Source organism: Sus scrofa, chromosome Y, assembly GCF_054392235.1.
Source record: "Sus scrofa isolate SSC_HxYL_T2T_F1_AM1 chromosome Y, Sscrofa_HxYL_maternal_Yorkshire_Landrace_v2.0, whole genome shotgun sequence".
NCBI classification, from domain to species: domain Eukaryota; kingdom Metazoa; phylum Chordata; class Mammalia; order Artiodactyla; family Suidae; genus Sus; species Sus scrofa.
In genome coordinates, this window is record NC_139402.1 from 9,870,901 (window position 1) to 9,891,639 (window position 20,739).

The 20,739-nt window shown below is 51.6% G+C and overlaps 2 protein-coding genes across 7 annotated transcripts in view; one reads left to right on the plus strand and one right to left on the minus strand.

Moving 5' to 3' along the window:
• Positions 1 to 3,791, plus strand: part of LOC102166569 (transducin beta like 1 X-linked) — a 247,535-nt gene extending 243,744 nt beyond the window's left edge. For all 6 annotated transcript variants that reach the window (XM_021080268.2, XM_085009015.1, XM_021080269.2 and 3 more), the window contains one exon: positions 583 to 3,791. In XM_021080268.2, the coding sequence (XP_020935927.1) occupies positions 583 to 609 (27 nt within the window). In that variant the 3' untranslated portion in view covers positions 610 to 3,791. The remainder of the gene's footprint in view (positions 1 to 582) is intronic.
• GPR143 (G protein-coupled receptor 143) overlaps positions 3,478 to 20,739 on the minus strand; it is a 38,474-nt gene continuing 21,212 nt past the window's right edge. The window contains exon 9 of the mRNA XM_085009018.1: positions 3,478 to 7,674. Coding sequence (XP_084865144.1) covers positions 7,580 to 7,674 — 95 coding nt within the window. The 3' untranslated portion in view covers positions 3,478 to 7,579. The remainder of the gene's footprint in view (positions 7,675 to 20,739) is intronic.

Genomic DNA, 20,739 nt, shown 5'->3' on the forward strand with positions numbered 1-20,739 from the left:
TGGGTGGAGCCAGGGCTGCTGCGCTACCTCCTGCAGTGCCCAGGTCGCCCCACACCCGAGACAGGACCAGCCCCAAGTAGCCCAGGGGCTGAGGCCAAGACGCTTGCTCCTGTCTGGGCTCCACATTTGTGCTTCCAGCCCGCATCTGTCTGGTGAGAGAGGCACGACCTTCTAGTCTCCCGGGTCCCTTGCCCCGTTCTGGTCCCCTGAGACATCTAGCTGTTTGATTCATGCCGGCACTTAGAATTGCCGTGAGCTAGAAGGCAGGGGGCAGCGGGCTAGCCAGCCACGTGTCCGATGTGTGCTCAGGCTTGGGTTGTCATGTGTGTGGTCTGTGACACCTCCCCGTGGCCACGGCTACCCCATCAGCTCCTAGCATTGCCCTTGACCTGGCTCTTCCGCTCTGGACTGTTTGCCTGGGGTTCGTTGTTCAGATGCTCAGACATTAGCCATTAAGGCTTCTCTGCTCCCTCGTGACTGTGTGCCAATAAATCTTTATAAAGCTTGGGCGGTGGACTGTCCCCTGCTCTAAAGGCATCTTGGGTTGATTTTAAAGATAAGAGGTGTTTTTTTGCCTCGCAGGTGTGCGTTTTAGATCTGCGGAAGTAAACGTGAAATACCCTAGAAACGAGAAGAGCATTCGCATGGACCAGCAGTGAACCTGTGGGGTTGTAGTAACTCTTCAAACACAATTCCATCAGCTCCAAACTGTTCGAACTTGACGTTAAAGTATACTCTGAAATCAGCTCATCCCTGGCCACAGGAGTCTATTTTTTCCTAATCTTCATCAAGAAGTTTAAAACAAAAGCATACACACACCGTCACATCAAAGAGGGAAAGAACGGTTTCCACCTGGAACATTCAGCCCGGGAAGCATGAAGCCACCAGCCAGACAGCGCACCAGCCATCCAGCACAGGCTCTGATGGCTAAGAGGAGAGAAACAAAACAAAACAAACAGCAAGCTGTGCCAAAAAGAAAAAAAGAAAAATGCTGTGATAAAACCAAAAGGGGGGGAAAGACACTCATCCACGTGGTGGGTATTTTTTTTTTTTTTTCCAAGAATTTGGACACTACAGTTACTCTCACAAGGATGTTCAAAGACCAGTTTGTACCGATGAAATGGGCGACTTTGTAATCCCAACACTTTCTATTTTCTAGAATCTTTGTCCCGTGGTTTTTCTACCGGCTGCAGTCCTGTCGTCTGGGGCCCTGGGGTCTGAGGTAGTAACTGTTTGGGGTTCGTTGCTTCTTTTCCTGCTGTAGCCTCTTTCCTTCCTTCGTGTCTTGATTGGCAGCTCCCCTTCCCTAGAGGCAGCCTCTCGGAAGATGCCGGGATCTCTGAGGCCCAGCGCCCCCCCCCCCATAGCTGCTTCCCACCTTAGGTCTCAAGGGCACTTTCGTGGCAGATTTAATAAGTGCTTTATGTAAGAAGGCAGGGCAGGGGGACTTTTTACAGGAGAAAAAAATAATAATAAGTGACTTATAAGAGAAAGAGCCCGGAGTATTTTTGGAAGAAAAAAAATATTTTTGTGTTAAAACAATTTTAAAATCCTAAAATGGCCATCAGACATAGAGAGCTTTGTGTGATTCATATTTTGAAAAAACGTTAAGACACAGGCAGGGTCGAAATCGCTTTTCCTGAACTTCGGGAAGGGCGGCCAGGACTCCGGGTGGAAGAGGGCCGGCGGTGCGGCCCACAGCCAGGGAGGGACCCCCGCTTCTCCGGCTCAGAGGCGGCCTGGGCGTCTCTTGGGGTGTGTGGACGGCGGTGGCGGCAGGAGCGGAACGCCAAGGGTGCCCGCGGCCCCGAGCACCATTCCCCGAAGGAGCGGCGGGGCCGTCGGGCCACTCCTGGCAGGGCTGTCTGCCCGGAGCACCGCGGCGGGGCCTGGCAGAGCTGGCAGGAGTGGCTGGGGACCGCACCGGGCCTGACAGCGACAGAAAGGCACGGGGAGAGATGTTCCAGCTCGAAGGTGGATTCCATACGTAGAGCATCGCTAATCATTTCTGCCGTGTTCATAGTTTTTCTCTAGCAAGGAGAAAGATTTGCTTTAAAAAAAAATGAATCTTTTTACTGTTTTTTATGAAATTAAACATGGCTTTGTGTTCCTGGAGGAGTTTCTTTGGATCAGATGGCCTTTGTCTTTGTCCTCACCCGACGCTGACCAGGTTTTCAGGTGGGGGGGTGGGCAGGCCAGGCCCCTGGGCTCGCCCGGGGTGGAGAAGGGGCCACGGGGCTGGCGATGGGCAGGCTGCAGCCGGGCATGCGCCCAGTGGCGCCACAGGACGGTCCGCGACGGCGGCGTCCACCCGTGGAGCACAGAGCCGCAGGGCAGGGCAGGGCCGGGCAGGACTCGGAGAACTCGCAGAGGTTGGATCGCGCCAGACCAGCTCCGAAAGCCGGCGCCGTCATCGGTCTCGGCTCAGGAATGGGGCTCCGTGGACCTGCGCGCCATTCGAGCCCAGTCGGTTGAGACCAAAAAGCGCTCGGCGGACAGACGAGTGGAGTGTTTGCTTCGGGCTGTTCGTGAAACGCTTAGCGAGAAGGTCGGAGCTGCGTGGCGTCTCCGCCCCCAGCTTTGAAGATCGCAGAAGCCCCGGATGCATCGCTGGCTTCCTGCCCTCTAAAGGGACGAGCCCTGGGAGGCAGTGTGCAGCGCCGCCACCATCACCAAGTGGACCTCTCGCCAAATGAAGATGGGTCGCATCCGCAGAGCGTGAGCTGGCCAGGCTGACACCGCTTGTGTGTGACCAGCTGCTGGCGGGAGCCGACGAGGGACGCAGTCCAAGGGGTTCGCCAGAGACCCTCGCGGGAAGCTTGGGGAGCCAGGGTCTGCAGGTGCGCCGGCTTTAGCCTCCTGATGAACCGGAGCCACTTGGGAACCGGCGGGTGGGGGCCGGGGCTGTGAGGCCAAGGACGCGTGGGCTCCATCCCGGCACGAATGCTGAGGAAAGCCAACCGACCGCGTGACCGGCCCAGGAAGAAGCCTCCTGGGGGCCGCGGGGGATGAGGATGAGAAGGCAGCCGGCGTCCCTTGAACCCGTCCCCGCTCTGCGCACAACGACAGCCCAGCCGTGAGCCGAGCGGCGTGCAGGCGGCAGCTGCGTCACTGTCCCCAGCGGCGCCCCGAGGCACCGTTAGTCCTGGATGTCGTCTACAGCTCTTACAAGTCGGGAGGAAACACTTAAGTCTCAGTGACCAAATGAACCTCGGTTCTGAACGCAGAGGTAACACCAGGATCCTCCCCGGAGTTTTCAGTTGGCTTCGGAGTGACAAGCGCTCGTCCTGCACGCGTGGGAAACGATAACGCCCCCGCCCCCCGGACGTCGGCCCCGCGCGCGACGCACGGAGACCTTGACCTTGGTTTTGTCTTTCTCGAAATAGATCTTGGAGCCAAGTAAAGTGCACTTTGTCAAACTTAAGGGTCTGCTTTGTTCCTCGTAATTTTTCTCTTTTTTTAACCTCTCCTTCCACCTTTTCTTTTTATTCAGTCGTGTTTCTTGTCAAATGCAGAATTGTTCCTTCCGCCGCTCTCACCGACGTTTTGAATTCTGGCTTCTGCGGTTTTTATTGTCTGTGTCAGACGTACAGCCAGATGTGCTCCTCTGTCCGCATCTTCCAGATTCCGTTCCATCCCCACCGGCCCCGCTCTGTTCTCCCTCCACTCCCCTCACCCTCACGCTCTCCAAGAAAAAGAATCACCTCGTGTGTCGTAGTTCATTTGTTTCAAGAGAGAATCAACAGACCATATTCAGTGTCTTGAATAAATTGCTCTATTTTGATAGAGAACTTGGTGGACGCGCTTTCTTCGTCCTGGGGGGGAGCAGCGCTGCCTTTTCTCTGGGAGAACTTAATGGGAGGACCGCCGTCCAGGGCCGCCCTGGGTGGGAAGGCAAAGGCCGTTGGGGCCCAGATGCCCTGTGAAGGGAGCAGGCTTTTTTTTAATTAGTCACTTTGTTTCAGGGTGACTGTTGTAGGAAGGAAATCGAGCTTTTCTCTGGCCAACGAGTTGCTTTGCTGAACACGTGAGTTCAAGGAGGAGCCTTGAGGAGTTGGGAACAAGTCCTAGGATGGGGCGGGGGGGCTTGTGTACGATTCAGACGGGCATCTGGAGACAGTGACTGACTCCACTCTGTACCAGACACTCTGGCGCGAGGCCCATTTATGCCACTTTAGTCAACTGACGGATGTCACCTAATGGCTGTCCCCGGGATAGGGAGGCAGGAAGCCAAACAGGCTGTACACGTGAGTCACAGAAAAAGGCTCTGGTGCCGTTTTCCTTGAATCCCAGCTGAACCCTGTGCTGGGAGAACCCAGAACTGGGGTCCCCCTGCCTCCTCTGCCCCAGGCTGTCTGGGGTACAGCCCCACCTGGGTCTCCTCTGTCAGTCCTGCCAGGTTGACCCATCATGTTCCCACATGGTGGGTGGTGGATTTAGAGTGAAGTTCTGAGCGGCACCTGATCCCTGCCGCTAGAGCCACAGGAAGGCCCTGGGGAGATCCTTACGGCAAAGACAAAGTGGCCGGCAGCACAGCCTGGACAGGTTGCCTGGGAGCGACGAATACAGGATGGGGCCCTGGTGACATCAGGACAATCCTGGTAGCATATTATTGGCTTCAAAGCGTTCCTTTGTACCATGAGCAAAACTGCGTTGAGACCACATAGACTGTCCATGGTTTCCCTAACTTTCATCTTAAGACACATGGAAGCTTTAGCTGCAGTGACTCTCAAAATGTCTTGTCCCTTGAGGCTCCCACTGTATTTATTTAGAGAATCTACACGTCCACTCGCTGAGCAGAGAACTTTTTTAATGCCCACATCGGGGCGCTGCTGCTAAAGGATCTTGGAGGTTGTGCTGTATAGTCACGGGCGGGTTCTGTGCACCTGTGGTCACTGGTGTTGGTCCCTGGTGGTGGAAGCCTGGAAGTCACCTCTTAAGATGCATGAAAAGGGGTGGGAGGGGGTGGGAAGCAGATGTGTACTTTTTTTTGACAAAAAACTCAGAATTGGGTGGAATTTTTTTTTTTCCAGTCTGGCTCCTTTTTCACCAAAGTGTCATCATCCGCTTGCCAGGTAAGCGAGGCAGGACGCGGCCCCACCCCGAGGGCCACGTGGGGAGCTGGGCAGAGGGGAGAGGGGACCGTGACAGGGGAGGGGGCTGCAGCATGGAGCGGGGAGGGAACCCGTGATGGGGGGGGGAGCAGGGGCCTGTAATGGGGGAGGGAAGGGGACTGTCACGGGGGGTGGGGGACGGGGAGGGCGTAGCTGCGAGGCCGCCGGAGGGGTGGGGGCGGCAAGGCTTTTTGAAGTGAATACTCTGGAGAACGGAATGTAGTTATCCTGGAGCAAAGCTATTGAGAGAAAGGCCAGCAGAAATGACACAGTTGTAAATGATGAGGAAGGTCTTTCTACAAGAGGGGAAATAAAAGGAGACTCCCTGAAATGTTTTTTTTCTAAGATCTGATAAACTGACCAACAACCTAAAATCACACAGAAGCCTCCTCCTCCTGAGAGCAGCAGGCTGGTCTTTCCACCCAAACGACACTCCCGCTACACCTGTTATGTCCAAACTCCTGGCCGTGGGTCCCAGGTCCCTCCTGTTTTCAGGACCTCCCGCTGTCTCCCCACTAGCTCTTTCCCTGAGCACCCCAGGTTTAATAGCATCTACCGGCTACAAAACAGTAACGACGCGTCCCCTGGTGGCGGCCGGGGCAGTGGTTTGGTTAAAGCCTGTCATCTCATTTATTCATTTGGCTTTCCCTGGAGTGACTTGATACCCTCTCTGTCTCTGATGCCTATTTCTGTGTCACTCCCCCATCCCAGTCCAAACCGCCCTGGCAGCTGAGATGCTGGCTCTCCATTTACTAAGAGCACTCGTTTTCACCAGATGATCAGATCAGCTTGAGTTCGCACTTGAAGCTTCCCAACCTGACGCTGCCAAATGGAAGACAAAGAGAAGGACCAAGGAGGATACTGGGCACCTGTGGGGAATCTGGGGAAGCAGGCTTGGAGGGGTGCAGACAGGAACAGCCCGAGTCAGGCGACAGGATGGGGCCCGTGCAGGTGAAACCTGGCACAGAGAGCACTGAGAGCTGCCCGCGCCTTGATACGGGACGGGTTACCGGGCTGACCACTTTCTAAAAGCACACCCAGGCGGCCTTCCATAGCAGATGTGCCAGCTGCCAACCCTTCCCCAGAAGTGCTTCTGCACGGCCCGTGGCCTTGGGTAGCAGCTTCCCACGTAAAGACTTGGGGCACGTGTCTGATTGGCTGTGTGCCAGGCCTGTGCCTTGCTCTGCTGCAAGGAAGCCAGGAAAGCGAGCAGCCGGCACCTCTGCTCTGGGGGAGGGAAGGAGGGCTGTGCCTCCTTCAGGGGGGGAATCTTCAGGGAGGGCTTCTGGTGCTGGGGCAGAGACATGGTCAACAGAGGTTAGGGGTGCAGATGCCACCCAGAAAGGCTACAAGCTGCACAGCTCCTGGACACCGGGCCAGGTGGCTGGTCCATATATAGGAAGGCACAGCCCCCGGGTACCAAGGTCACAGTCACAGGATGCTAGGATCCATCTGCGGCCATGTGGTTCTGAAAGCACAAATCCAGAAGCATCCTGGACGCCTTTTCTAGAGCGAAGTGGAGTCCCAATCCGGATAAGAAAGGAGGGGTTGTCCCATGGCAGAGCTGACCGCAGTGGCCTGAGGAAATGGTGTCTTGCTCTTCAGTGGACCTACCTAGGTAGCTTGCGCCTCTAGTATATACTGCATACGGGATTTTTGCCCCAAATATATGCGCCTGTATATATTTATAATATGCAGATTTTACATGGAGTCGGCCCCATACGCTCCCCGCACCCCGCCCCTGCCCCGCAGACGCGGACCCGGAAGGTTTGGGTATCCGTGTGTGGGTCCTGGAACCAATCTCCCACGGAAACGGAAGGACAGCTCTCTCTGACGATGCATGTGTAACATATATATGTGCATATATTACATAGATTTCAACATCTTTTCCATACTGGAAAGATGGAGACCTAGGCAACGATATGAGCCGAAGTCAGGATCCAAGGATCGTCTTAACTGAACCATGGCTAACTTTGTGGGGACCGAGGGCGAGGTTGCGAACCAGCCTGCCCTCCTCTGCCCCCTGGTGGCCGACGAGGAACGTGCCGCGCAGCCACCACAGCGCGCGCCCGTGCTGCGGCTTTTCTCCCTCTTTGAGCATCATCACTGACTCACTCAAGAGCACCCCCTAGAGGTGTTGTCCGGCCAGAACCCAGGTTAGGCTGGGCGCTCTGGCGCACTTTATTAACGTTTATTACTGGGTCTGATATTGACATCACAGCCAGATCTGAAAAAGCGATGTCAGCGGAGCGTCCGCAGAAGCTGCCGAGTGTTCGGTCTCGAAGGAATCCTCCTTCCATCCCCGAGCTTACGGATCTCTCTCGCATCACAAGAAGATCCCGGGGAATAGCTCTAACGTGGTGATGAGAGTAAGACTGGAGGGGTGCGACGCCCCGGCACTGCGGTGACCTAAAGCAGGAACCCAAAGGGTGAGAAATGCGGGGGCTGGCCCTCGGCTCGTCCTCTCACAGGTCTCCCTGGGCTTTCGGAACCGACCCGACGTCATTTCCATTGCGGGACACCCCTGTGATGTGGATTTCAATTGTGCTGGCGTCGGACCCTGGAGAGAAAAGAGGAGGGACGTTGGGACGTGTCCACGTCTGAGACGGTCTTTCACGGGCTTCCCAAATGCGTGTGTGTTTTAAGGTACGTGGTACTTTCACCTGCATTTGATCCTATCATCCCAAAGAACAAAACAGATCCTCCAGGATCATCTCAGGCAATGGACGCAGGATTCTGTGTCCATCCCACCTTCTTTCCTCCCAGCCTCGTGCAGGGCAGTGCACCAGGTCCCAGCCAAAGTACTGGATGCTGCAGACCACAGGGAAACTGCCCTCGCTGACAGGGGAAACCGGAGCCCTGTGACACGTGCTGTCGAAGTCGGGGAAGCAGGATGTCACGGTGCACCGGCGACTGCGGGCACAGCTGCCCTCGGGTCACTCGGCCAGTAGGGCTCCATGGTTGCCCTGCCCCCACCTGCATCCAATTCCAGCAGGTGCTCAAGGGGCACCTCTTACTAAAATGAAGAACTGTCTTCTCACAGATGATGCCACATGGGGAAGGGGTGTGGGTAACAAGCAGAACGAAAGCAGGAGTTCCTGCTGTGGCGCAGCGGAAGCGAATCCAGCGAGGAACCATGAGGTTGCCGGTTCAATCCCTGGCCTGGCTCAGAGGGTTAAGGATCTGGTGTTGCCATGAGCTGTGGTGTAGGTGGCAGACGCGTCTTGGATCCAGTGTTGCTGTGGCTGTGGTGTAGGCCGGCAGCTGTAGCTCCAATTGGACCCCTAGCGTGGGAACTAACATATGCCGCAACTACAGCCCTAAAACAAAAGCAAAAAACAAAACAATCAGAACAAAAGCACACCTAACCCCTGGCAAAAGAGTAATCTTGGAGGTGTGTTCATTCACCCCAATAACACGCCTTCCTCCAGAACTGTTCTTGCCTTCTGCAGATATCCAGGTGAGCCTGCTGTTCTAGGTTCTAGGTTGTGCGTTGGGAGCGCAGAGACGGAAGACCCAAAGAACGGGGGCCTTTTCGAATGTGTGAGGGAAGTGAGGCAAGTGACTGCCCTTCATGAAAATCTCGGAATCCAAGCTCCCTCACCGAGAGGCCCCACCGACCACTGCAGCCTCCTCCCCACGGCCTTCGGCTCACTCCCAGCCTGGCGGCACCCTGGCTTCCCTCACGCCCCGCTCAGTCCTGCCACAGGACCTTTGCCCATCTCTTCTTCTGCCTCTGAAGCTCTCCAGGTCCTCGCAGGGCTCGCTCCCAGCCCTCATTCAGGCCTCAAGTCAAATGTTATCTTATCCTCAAGGAGGCGTCCAGGACCCCCATGTAGAACCACCCCCTCTCCTGCCCCCTCTGGGTCTGTTTCTCCTCATAGCACTTCCTGCTGCCTTGACTGTCCTATGATTACTCGTGGTTTTCATTCTGTCTCTGCCACTAGAATGGAGAGCCCCAGTGGACAGGGCATCTGATTCTTTGAGTCACCATAGTGTTAGCCGTGCCTCACACTGCCCCTGGCACATAGAAGGTGCTCGATAAACGATGCTGATATGGATGTGAATGGGTAAACACAGCGGGCTCACTGCCTTGACATCCGTCCGAATGCAGCATGAGAGTGTTTATCGAGACTAATGTACCAAGAAGGGCAGGCACAAGCCCAACCCAAGAAGAGACACATGAAGAGTTTCGGAGGACACTTAGAAACAAGAGAGTTCCCACTGTGGCGCAGTGGGTTAAGGATCCAGCATTGCAGCTCAGATTCAGTCCCCGACCCAGGAACTTTCCATATGCCTTCAGTGTGGCCGGAAAAGGAAAGAAAAGAAAAAACGTCATTCTACGGGAAGCACATATGGAGCATTATATGGGAAGAGGAGATGATAAATTGTAGATGGGCTTGGAAATGCCTGAGTTACGGGAGGAAGTGACGCCATGAGCCCAAAAAATCAAGAGTGGGACTGCGGGTCGGCCGCCCCAGTGGCCTGGGGGTGCAGGCTCTGGGCTCTTCCTCCCAGATCAGGATTTGGATGAGTCTGGGCTGTGGGTGGGAGTGAGTCACACCAAGTGTGATGCGCCCACGAGGAGAGGGCAAAGGAATTTAGAAGAACGGAAGGAGTGACACGATGGCCATGGCCCTGCAGCCAGGCCTGAGGACAGTCTGGGTCGCCGCCCGGGACGGTGGGAGAGGACTCTCTGCTGGAGCAAAGACCCCGCTCTGCTGGGGACAAGGGACAGTGCGGAGCATCCCGTTCTGGAACTGCCTGCCTGCTGGAGGGGGCCGGTGGCGCCTCCCAGAGGCTTGATTCACGCAGCATCACCCACTGCTCAGGAGGAGCTCCTAGAACTGTTGTGCGGTCTCTGCAGTCTTTCCAAAAAGACTCTAGGCCAGAGCATCACACCGCGGCCTTGGCAGCTCATGATCCGGGTCTGGGCTGAGGACCCGCCGCGCGACTTTGCCCTTGGGGGCGCACCCTGCATCCTGTGCTCCTTCAGAGTTCCTGCTTCCTTCCCCACCCCGGGGCTCCCCAAGGGAGACCCCCTTCATGCCATCATGACTCCGCAGAAGATGCAGGGCTGCAGGAGCTGAGCCACCCTGCCCTGCCTGCACCGGGGCGGGGGGCTGGGGGCCACCTTTCCGTCAGTCTGAAAGATGCACAAAGAATGTGCTGGCTGAGCAAGCCGCTGAGAAGCTAAGCCAGCAAGGCCACTGGGCCGGGGAGGGGTGATGTGAACATCTGAGCGTCCTTGAGGACATGCAGGTGCTACCCTCCCAGGGCCCAAGGCCGGGCCCCTTGCCAGCAACTCCCTTTCATGAGCCTTGCAGGCCCAGGAGGTTCTCAGGAACTTCCCTGCCCCATGGAGATCTAACGTTTGGGAGGGCGCAATGGACGTCTCCTGCGCCCTCAGCTGCTGCTCTTGAATCCCTTAAAACCTTGAAGCCCTAAGTCAGAAACCCCAACCAGTGGCCACTGAGCGTGGGCCACGGAGAGCCTAAGCATCTCCTTCAACGTGCTGAAGTAGGTCTAGCCCTGCAGAGCCCCTGGGCTGTGTGCTCGTGCCCATTCCTCTGGCAACTGCAACCCATGGTGCCCCCCGGGGTTACGTGGAGGGCAAGGGATGGCAGAGAGGTTCCGAAGACGAGAATGAGACACATGGGAAAGAAAAGAGAAACGGGGATGCGTGGGGGAGAACAGGGAATTGGGGGAAAGAAGCAAGACTGGTGGGAAACAGCAGAATCATGTGGGGAGGACAGAATAACGGGGGATGGAATGGGGGGAGCGGAAGAAACGGGAAGGAACCGAGTGGTGGCAGACGAGAAAATTGTGAGGAGACAAGGGATCACGGGGCAAAACAGACTTTTGAGAAAATGGGGATTCTGGCGAGAATGAGGAACGGTGAGAGAGGGAATGTGGGGAGATGGAATTGTCACTCCTTACAATAAAGGACAGAGAAATGTGGGAGAGATTGCACCGTGGGGGAAAGAGTGCCAAGGGGAAGGACAGAGCCTCGGGGCAGGGATGCGGAATTGCTGGAGAGATCACAGAAGGACGGGAGAAAGAGGGTTGTGGGCAAGACGAGGCCGCTGCCTTGGGATCCTGAGGGAGGAGTGAGAGGGACAGGCAACTGTGAGAAAGAAGGACTTGGGGCGGAAAACAGAAATCTCTAGGACAAAAAACATTGGAGAGAGGGAATGTGATAGAAAACAGAATAGCGGAAGCCAACAAATCCATGAGAGACCATGAAGAATCTAGAATGGTGGGAGAAAATAGGAAGCCGCGGGAAGCGAAATGGGAGAGGAGGGTACTGTGGGGGAGACGGGGCACTGGGAGGAAGACAAAAGATCATGGGAGAAGGAGTTCCCATCGTGGCTCAGGGGTTAGTGAATCCAACCAGGAACCATGATGTTGCGGGTTTGACCCCTGGCCTCGCTCAGTGGGTCAAAGAATCTGGCGTTGCCGTGAGCTGTGATGCAGGTCGCAGATGCGGCTCGGATCCCACATTGCTGTGGCTGTGGTGTAGGCCAATGTCCACAGCTCCAATTAGACCCCTAGCCTGGAAATCTGCATATGCCACGGGTGCGGCCCTAGAAAGAGAAAAAGACAAAAAAAAAAAAAAAAAAAAAATGGGAGTTCCCGTCGTGGTGCAGTGGTTAACGAATCTGACTAGGAACCATGAGGTTGCGGGTTCGGTCCCTGCCCTTGCTCAGTGGGTTAACGATCCGGCGTTGCCGTGAGCTGTGGTGTAGGTTGCAGACGCGGCTTGGATCCTGCGTTGCTGTGGCTCTGGCGTAGGCTGGTGGCTACCACTCCGATTGGACCCCTAGCCTGGGAACCTCCATATGCCGCGGGAGAGGCCCAAGAAATAGCAAAAAAACAACAACAACAACAAAAAGAATATGGGAGAAAAGGAAATTGTAGGATAAACAGTATTACAGGGGAGTCAAGGAGGAAGGGATTCTAGGGGAAAATGGAGAACTGTGGGAGATGGCAACTGTGAGACAGAAGGAACTAAGAGGAAAACAGGAAGCTGTTGGAGAAACAATTGTAGAAGAAATGGAAAATGGTAGAAAACTAAATTGTTGAGGAAAGCAGGTTGGTGAGAGACAAAGAAGAACGCAGAATTATGGGAGAAGATAGGGAACTGTGAGAGATACAGATATTGTGGAAGAAGTGGGGAATATGGGGAGAAACAGCCTTTGGAGGAAAAGAGGTTACGGGATGGAAAGACTGGAGGAGTAGACAGGCAATTGCGGAAAAGAAAAAATCCTGGGGAGAACAGAGAACTACTGTAAGAGAAACAATTGCAAAAGAAATGAACTGTAGTCGAAAACAGAATGGCAGAAGAAAATGGAGATCTATGAGAGAAAACAACCAAGAACTGGGGGAGAGAACAAATTATGGGACAGAAGGGCGGTTGGGAGAGTACAGAGAATTGTGGGAAAGACAAGGAGTTGTGGGAAAGGTATAGAATTGGGGCAAAATAGAGCACTGTGGGAGAGGTGTGGAATTGTGGGAAAGACAGAATTGTGGGAGAACATGGAGAATTAGGGGAGAAGAGGGGAAATGTGGGAAAGAATAGGGACTTCTGGGGGAAATAAGAAATTGTAGGAAAGACAGTTGGAAGGGGAACTGTGGGAGCAGTGGGGAATTGTAGGAGAAACAAGGGCTTATGGGAGAGAACAGAAAATTGCAGGACAGGGGAATCGTGGAAAAGAATGGGGGAACTGTGGGAGAAAGGGAATTATGGGAGAGTATGGAGAATTGTGGAAAAAGAGGAATTGGGAAGATGAGGGATTGTGGGTGACTGAAGAATTGTGAAAAATAACTAGGAAAAAAATAGGATCCAATAAAAAACAAAATCCTAGAAGAGAAAATGGTGAGGCGAAAGTGACAACAAACAACACTTGTTGGAGTTCCCGACGTGGCGCAGCGGAAACAATCCGACGAGGAACCATGAGGTTGCGGGTTTGCTCCCTGGCCTCACTCATTGGGTTAAGGATCCAGCATTGCCATGGGCTGCGGTGTAAGTTGCAGATGCAGCTTAGATCTGGCATTGCTGTGGCTGTAGCATAGGATGGCAGCTACTGCTCCAATTAGACACCTAGCCTGGAAACCTCCATATGCCACGGGTGTGGCCCTAAAAAAGACAAAAGAAAAAAAAAAAAACACCTGTGAGAAAGCAGAGAGAGGAATCACAGGACAGAAGAGAGACTTCTGGGGAAAATGAGGAATTGTGGGAAAGAGAAGGACTTATGAGAGGGCGGGTGATTATGGAAAACAGGGTTGTGGGAGAGAATGGAGAATTGTGGGAGAAGTGTGGAATTATGGGAAAGAATAGGGAGCTGTGGGAAATGCAAGGGCTTGTGGGAGGAAATCAGAATTGTGGGAAAGATGGAGAATTGGGGAGGTGCAGAATTGTGGGTTAAATTGGAATTGTGGGGAAAATAGAGCATTGTGGGATACAGGTGGGATTATAGGGGAGAATGTGAATTGTGGGAAAGGCAAGAGGTTATGAGGAAGGGGGTTGTTGGTAAGACTGAAGAATTGTGGTGTGAACAAGAGATTGTGGAAAAGAAAAAACTGTGGACAGAACAGAGAAAATTGCAGAAGAAATGGAATGTGGGAGTTCCCGTCGTGGCGCAGTGGTTAACGAATCTGACTAGGAACCATGAGGTTGCGGGTTCGGTCCCTGCCCTTGCTCAGTGGGTTAACGATCCGGCGTTGCCGTGAGCTGTGGTGTAGGCTGCAGACGCGGCTCGGATCCCGTGTTGCTGTGGCTCTGGCGTAGGCTGGCGGCTACAGCTCCGATTCGACCCCTAGCCTGGGAACCTCCATATGCCGTGGGAGTGGCCCAAAGAAATAGCAAAAAGACAAAAAAAAAAAAAAAGAAATGGAATGTGGTCACAAAAAGAATCCTAGAAAAGAAAATGGTGATATGAGAGTGACCACAGAGAACCAAGAATTGCTGAAAGGAGGAATTGTGGGAAAGACAGGGGATTACGGGAGAGAATGGGGGATTGTGAGAGAGAATGGAGAATTATGGAGAGGGAATCCGGCATTATGGGAAACACAAGGGATTGGGGAAGAATGAGGAATTGTGGGAGAAGTATGGAATTATGGGAAAGACAAAGGTTATGAGAAAGAGGATTGTGGGTAAGACTGAAGAATTGTGGTGTGAAAAAGCAATTGTGGAAAAGAAAAAATTGTGGACAAAGCTGAGAAAAATGGCAGAAGAAATGTAAAGTGATAGAACAAAGAGTCCTAGAAAAGAAAATAGTGAAATGATAGTGACCAAAAAAAAAAAAATTTGTTAAAAAGAGGAATTGTGGGAAAGCAAGGGGTTGTGGGAGACAATGAGGAATTATGGGGAACACAAAGGATTCTAGAAGAGAAAGAATAATTGTGGGAAAGACAAAGGATTATGGAAGAGAATGGGGAATTGTGGAGGGATAAGGAATTGTGGGGGAAACAACATTGTGGGGAGCACAAGGGACTATGGGGAGAATTAAGAATTGTGGGAGAAGTGTGGACATTGGGAAGGGCAAAGGTTATGAAAAAACGGGATTGTGGTTAAGAATGAAGAATTGTGGTGTGAACAGGCAATTGTAGAAAAGAAAAAATTTGAACAGAGCAGAGAAAATGGCAGACGAAATGGGAAGTGGTAAAAAATGGAATCCTGAAAGACAAAATAAATGATATGAGCATGATGTCAAAGAACCAAGAATTGTTGAAAAGAGAAATTGTGTGAGAGTAGAAAGACTTCTGGGTGAAATGAGGAATTGTGGGAAAGACAAGGGACTATGGGATAGAAGAATTGTGAGAAAGCAAACGATTGTGGGAGAGAATGAAGAATTATGGGAAACACAAAGGGAGAGGATGGGGGCATTGCGGGAAAGAAAAGGTTATGGGAGAGTATGAGGAATTATGGGAAAGGCGAAAGATTATGGGAGAAAATGAGGGGTTGTGGGAAACAGGATTATGGGAGAGAAGGGCTAATTGTGGGAGAATATGGGATTGTGGGGAAAATAGAGCATCATGGGACACAAGGGACTAATGGAGAATGACGAACTGTGGGAGAAGTGTAGAACTGTGGAAAAGACAAGAGGTTGTAAGAGAAAGAGGAATTGTGGGAGGTGTGGAACTGTGGAAAGGCAAGAAGTTATGAGAACGGGGATTGTGGGTAAGATTTTAAAATTGTGGTGCCAACAGGCAATTACAGTAAAGAAAAAGATGTGGGGAGAGCAGAGAAAATGGCAGAAGAAATGGCATGTGTTAGAATCCTAGAAGAGAAAATGGTGATATGAGAGTGACAACAAAGAACCAAGAATTATTGAAAAGAATTGTGGAGTTCCCGTCGTGGCGCAGTGGTTAACGAATCCGACTAGGAACCATGAGGTTGCGGGTTCGATCCCTGCCCTTGCTCAGTGGGTTAACGATCCGGCGTTGCCGTGAGCTGTGGTGTAGGTCACAGACGCAGCTCGGATCCCATGTTGCTGTGGCTCTGGCGTAGGCTGGTGGCTCCAGCTCTGATTGGACCCCTAGCCTGGGAACCTCCATATGCCATGGGAGCAGCCCAAAGAAATAGCAAAAAGACAAAAAAAAAAAAAAGAAAAGAAAAGAAGAATTGTGGGTGAAACAAGGGATTATGGGAGAGAGCGTGGATTATTGGAAAGCAAGGTATTATGGGAGAGAATAAGGAATTATGGGGAACATAAGAGAAAAGAATTGTGGGAAAGAATGGGGCATTGTGGGAAAGACAAGGGATTATGGGAGGGGGGATTATAGGAAAGCAAGGGATTATGAGAGAGAATAAGGAATTGTGGGGAACAAAAAAATTCTGGGAGAGGTAGAATTGTGGGAAACACAAAGGATTATGGGGGAGAATGGGGCATTGTGGGAAAATCAAGGAATTGTAGGAGAATTTTGAAATGGAATAGGAATTATGGGAAAAACTGGAGGATTATGCGACAGAGGGAATTGTGGGAGAAGTGTGGAACTGTGGCAGATTATGCAGAATTGCAGGAGAAATGGGGAATTGTGGGAAAGATGAAGTTGTGGGAGAAAATGGAGAATTATAGGCCAGAGAAAAAATTCTGGGAAAGACAGAACTGTGAGGGAGAAGGGAAGTGTATTTTGGGAGATGTAAGGAATAATGGGAGAGATAGGTTATGGGAGATAAAGAGTAATTGTGGGAGACTCTAGGAGAGACAGGGTATAGCAGAAGAGAAGGATTATGAGGGAGAATGGAGAATTTGGAGAGATAGTTATGAGACAAAATATTGGGGGGGGGGCAGAGAACGTGGCAGAAACACAATTGCTGAAGAAAGGGAGATTCCTAAGAGACAAGGATGAATACAGAATCATAGGGGGAGTGGGAAATTGTAGGAAACAGAAAATTTTGAAGAAAAAAAAAAGGGTGTTGGAGAACAGAGGAATTGTGGGAAAGACAATGGCTCATGGGAGAGGAATTTGGAAGAAACATGGAATTGTGCAAACAAGTTATGGGATCATGTATTGTGGCAGAGACAAGGGCTAATGGCAGAGAAAAGGGAATTGTGGGAACAACATGGGTTAAGGTAGAGAAAGGGGGATTGTGGGAAAGACAGAATCCTAAGAGAACTGGAGAACTGTGGGACAACCCGGGAATTGTGGAAAGACAGAACCATGGGAGAGAAAAGGCCATTGTGGGAGAGATGCAGTTACACCCCTCACTTCCATCCACTGTGTTCCAGATAGGCCACAAGCCACCTACCTGGGGACTCACTACCTGTGCCCTATTCTAACCACAAGCTTCCCCATCTCCCCACAGCCCTACCCGCTGACCACTGTCCTTATTTCCTGATACACCTCGTCCACAGCCTCGGCCCTACCCCCTCTCCTTGGCCACAGCAGGGAAGGCCTGCGCTCCAAAGCCCCTCCCAACAGGCCTCTGCCGAAGACACACCCCTTTGTGCCCCGCCCACCAGGTCCACACCCCCAGCTCCTTGGTGGCCCCGCCCTCATCCAGAGCCACGCCCCTATGTGCAGGGCCGGCCAGAACCTTTCCCTCCTGAGCACGGAGGACAGCGTCCTGGTTAAAGGGGGGCCGCGGATTTGACACTAAACCTTGTAAAGCTCATGGAAGGAGGAAATAGTGTTTTAGGGTGGGCTCATGTTCTTACATAAGATAAAAACCAACCAGGTTTTTGTATCTGCGAGAAAACTTTTTTCTTGACTTTTTAGACCCTAGGGAAATTCTGATTCCTTAATAAAGATGATATTTGGAACAAAGTTCTCATGAGGAATTAACACACAGATCTCCTCAACGTTACAAGTGTTGCCATGGTCACAAAGCCGGAGCATCACATCAATCCTGCCACACCTCCACTTTAAAAACCTCCGCCGGCCTTTGACTGGCCATGAGAGAAAGTGCAGACGCCTTAGCAGAATCTGTAAAACCCCTTCATTATCTGTTCCCAACCTGCCTCTCCCAGCTTCGCATAAAATACCCTGCTGCGGGCACCGCCAAAAAACATACAGACCTTCCGCCCTAAATCAACACACAGCGTCTCTGGGCTTTGTTGTCTCCCAGAGTCTCCCAGTGTGAATTAACATCACCCCCCCACAAACACACGCTGAGTCAAAACCAAAGCAGGCCCTGCCTTTTCTGTGTTCCTTTAACACTTCAGACTTTTGTTTTGTTTTGTTTGTTGGTTTGTCTTTTTAGGGCCGCACCTGCAGCATATGGAGGTTCCCAGGCTAGGGGTCCCATCGGAACTGCAGCTGCCTACACCACCACAGCCACAGCCCCTCGGAATCTGAGCTGCGTCTGCAGCCTACACCACAGCTCACGGCAACGCTGGATCCTTAACGCACTGAGTGCGGCCAGGGATCGAACCTGCGTCCTCATGGATGTTCGTCAGATTCATTTCCGCCAAGCCACGACGGGAACTCCTCAGACTTTTTAGAATAAAAAAACAAATAGTACTTATCTGTTAAGTTTCATACCTGGTACGTCTCAGGGACCCTCAACCCCCCCCCCCCCCCGGCTAAAATGGTGTTAACCATATCGCAGACCCTCCATGAAATTTGTTGAAGTTCAAATTCAATTAACTGAAGTGCCCAGTAAGTACCAGACACCACTTCAGATACTTCCGTAACACAGGCTCTGTGCACACCTCTTGGCCTTGGAGTGAATCCGAAAGTGGTCGAGGCTTAAGGATGTGATAAACAAGTCAGGCTTCAGCTTAACAGTGCAAACAGGGAGAAGCCTAACTGAGCTTCCTGCTTCGAGTTCATATCTCTGGGCTTTTCTCCCCCACGTAACAGTCTGTTCTGTATTAGGAATCGCTCTCTGCCTTGACTCAGAGACCGGGAGCCAAGCGCCTGGAGAGCAGGAGAAAGGCCAGACTAAGCCAGCAGCATCTCACTTCCAAGAGCACAGCCTTAGAAGAGAGGGCTGCCCGGCCCTTTGGGTATAAGGACAGGAGTCGGCTGCCAGCAGCCCAGACGGCTCGGCCTTGACCTTGTCGGCACAGACTGGAAACTTTCACAGCCTTTTCTGCTCCTCACCAACATTCACTCTCCATTTTTACCCTCAGATTATGAATATGCAATATAACTTAGTTATTCTTATTAGTTAGCTTTTTCTTTTTCTTTTCTTTCTTTTTTTTTTTTTTTTGCTGTCCTGTGGCATGTTGAGCTCCCAGCCAGAGATCGGATCCAAGCCACAGGTGCAACTTACGCCACAGCAGTGGCCTTGCTGGATCCTTAACCCACGTTCTGGGCCAAGGATTGAACCTGCGTCCCAGGGCTCCAGAGATGCCACTGATCCCGTTGCACCACAGCGGGAACTCCAGAGTCAGCATTTATTGAAGGCCCACTGGGTCCCGGCACTATTTAAGCACAGGCCACACAGATCTTTTTACTCTTAGAAGGACCACTGTGGTTGGCACCCTAGTACAGGTCAAGAAACACTACGTGAGATTTGCAGGAAGGGCTAGTCCTCAGGCCGTCGGGAGGAGGCCGAGATGAACAGTCCTCTGCCCAGTTGCCGAGCCTTCGTCCTGGAGGTTATCGTGACAGCTTTTGTGTGCCACATCCATTCCTCTTACTGCGGTCACATGTCACCTCGCTGCTAATAAGCTTAACAAGCATTGCTACTCTTCAGAGAAAGTGCTTACTCATTATGAAATCTCTGTAAAAAAATGTTTCAGAAGGTCTCCGCCCTTTTGTCCCCTAGCTCTTTTGGGACGTATTTGACATAGCATTCCAACTCTTCCGTGACTAAGAATTCTTTTTTTTTTTTTTTTGTCTTTTCAGGGCCACACCCACAGCATATGCAAGTTCCCAGGCTAGGGGTCACATCAGAGCTGTAACTGCTGGCCTACACCACAGCCACAGCAACATGGGATCCGAGCTGCGTCAGCGACCTGCACCACAGCTCATGGCAACGCCAGATCTTAATCCACTGAGCAAGGCCTGGGATCAAACTCACTTCCTCATGGGTATTAGTTGGGTTTGTTACCACTGAGCCACGATGGGAACTCCAAGAATTCTTTAACGCTTAGGCCTTGTGGAATCATGAGCTGCTACCAATTTTCCTTCAAAAATGTGCAATTTAACATTGGAGTTTCCTGATGGCTCAGCAGGTTAGGGATCTAGCATTGTCACTGCTATGGCCTCAGGTGTGGCCAAAACTATATATACAATTGGGTTTGTTTTTTGTTTTTTTTTTTTTTTTTGACTTTGGGGGGTCCTTTGGCCACACTCGAGGCTCATGTGGAAGTTCCTGGGCAGGAATCAAACCCATGCCACAGCAGTGACAATGTCAGATCCTTAACCAACTGAGCCACCAGGGAACTCCAAGAAAACCCACTGCTCTTACAAACTCCTAGGTCTTTACCAGGTACAGTGGTCGGGTGTTGGAAATGAGTGCCAGATGGTATCTGGCCTGCATGGTAACACCGGCAGTGTGTGTCATTCTAGGTAAAGCTGGTTTTAACCAGCCCCAGTGAAATAAAATGGGAATGGGGACAGGCTTAAAGGCCTCATAGGGACAGAAGAAGGGGCGAGGTGGCCTCCTCCCCAAGGAGCATTGGTGGGAACCCAAGCCCCTGACCCCCAGGGGAGGGGCTGCAAACATGTGCTCTCTTCTTGCAAGGAGTTTTCAAGCTCGATACTCAATGCTGTCAGCAAAATGTTTACTCAAGACCGAGGGGGATAAAATCTGTGTGGACGAGGGAGGGTAAAATTATTAATCAGTTCTGTAACAGTGACATTGAGATGTAACTCAGAGTAAGGATCACAGGTCTGGTTATTACTCTTTCTCTGACTCATCTTGATTAGGATATAAACGAGGTTTTTTTAAGAGTAAATTCAGAGTATACAGCACATGATAAATTACAAGGTTACAGTATGTTTAATGAAACATCTATATAATAGATTTATATATAAAAAGATATACATGAATATATAAATATAAAATATATGTAATAGTCCAGTAAATGATAATCTTTAGAGAAACATTATTTGGGCCTTGAACTGATACTTTCTTCTTCCTCATCAGTTGGGTTAATGGACCTAATCCCAAATAAGATGAATAGGAATTTAAAAAGAGCAGAGGAGTTCCCATTGTGGCTCA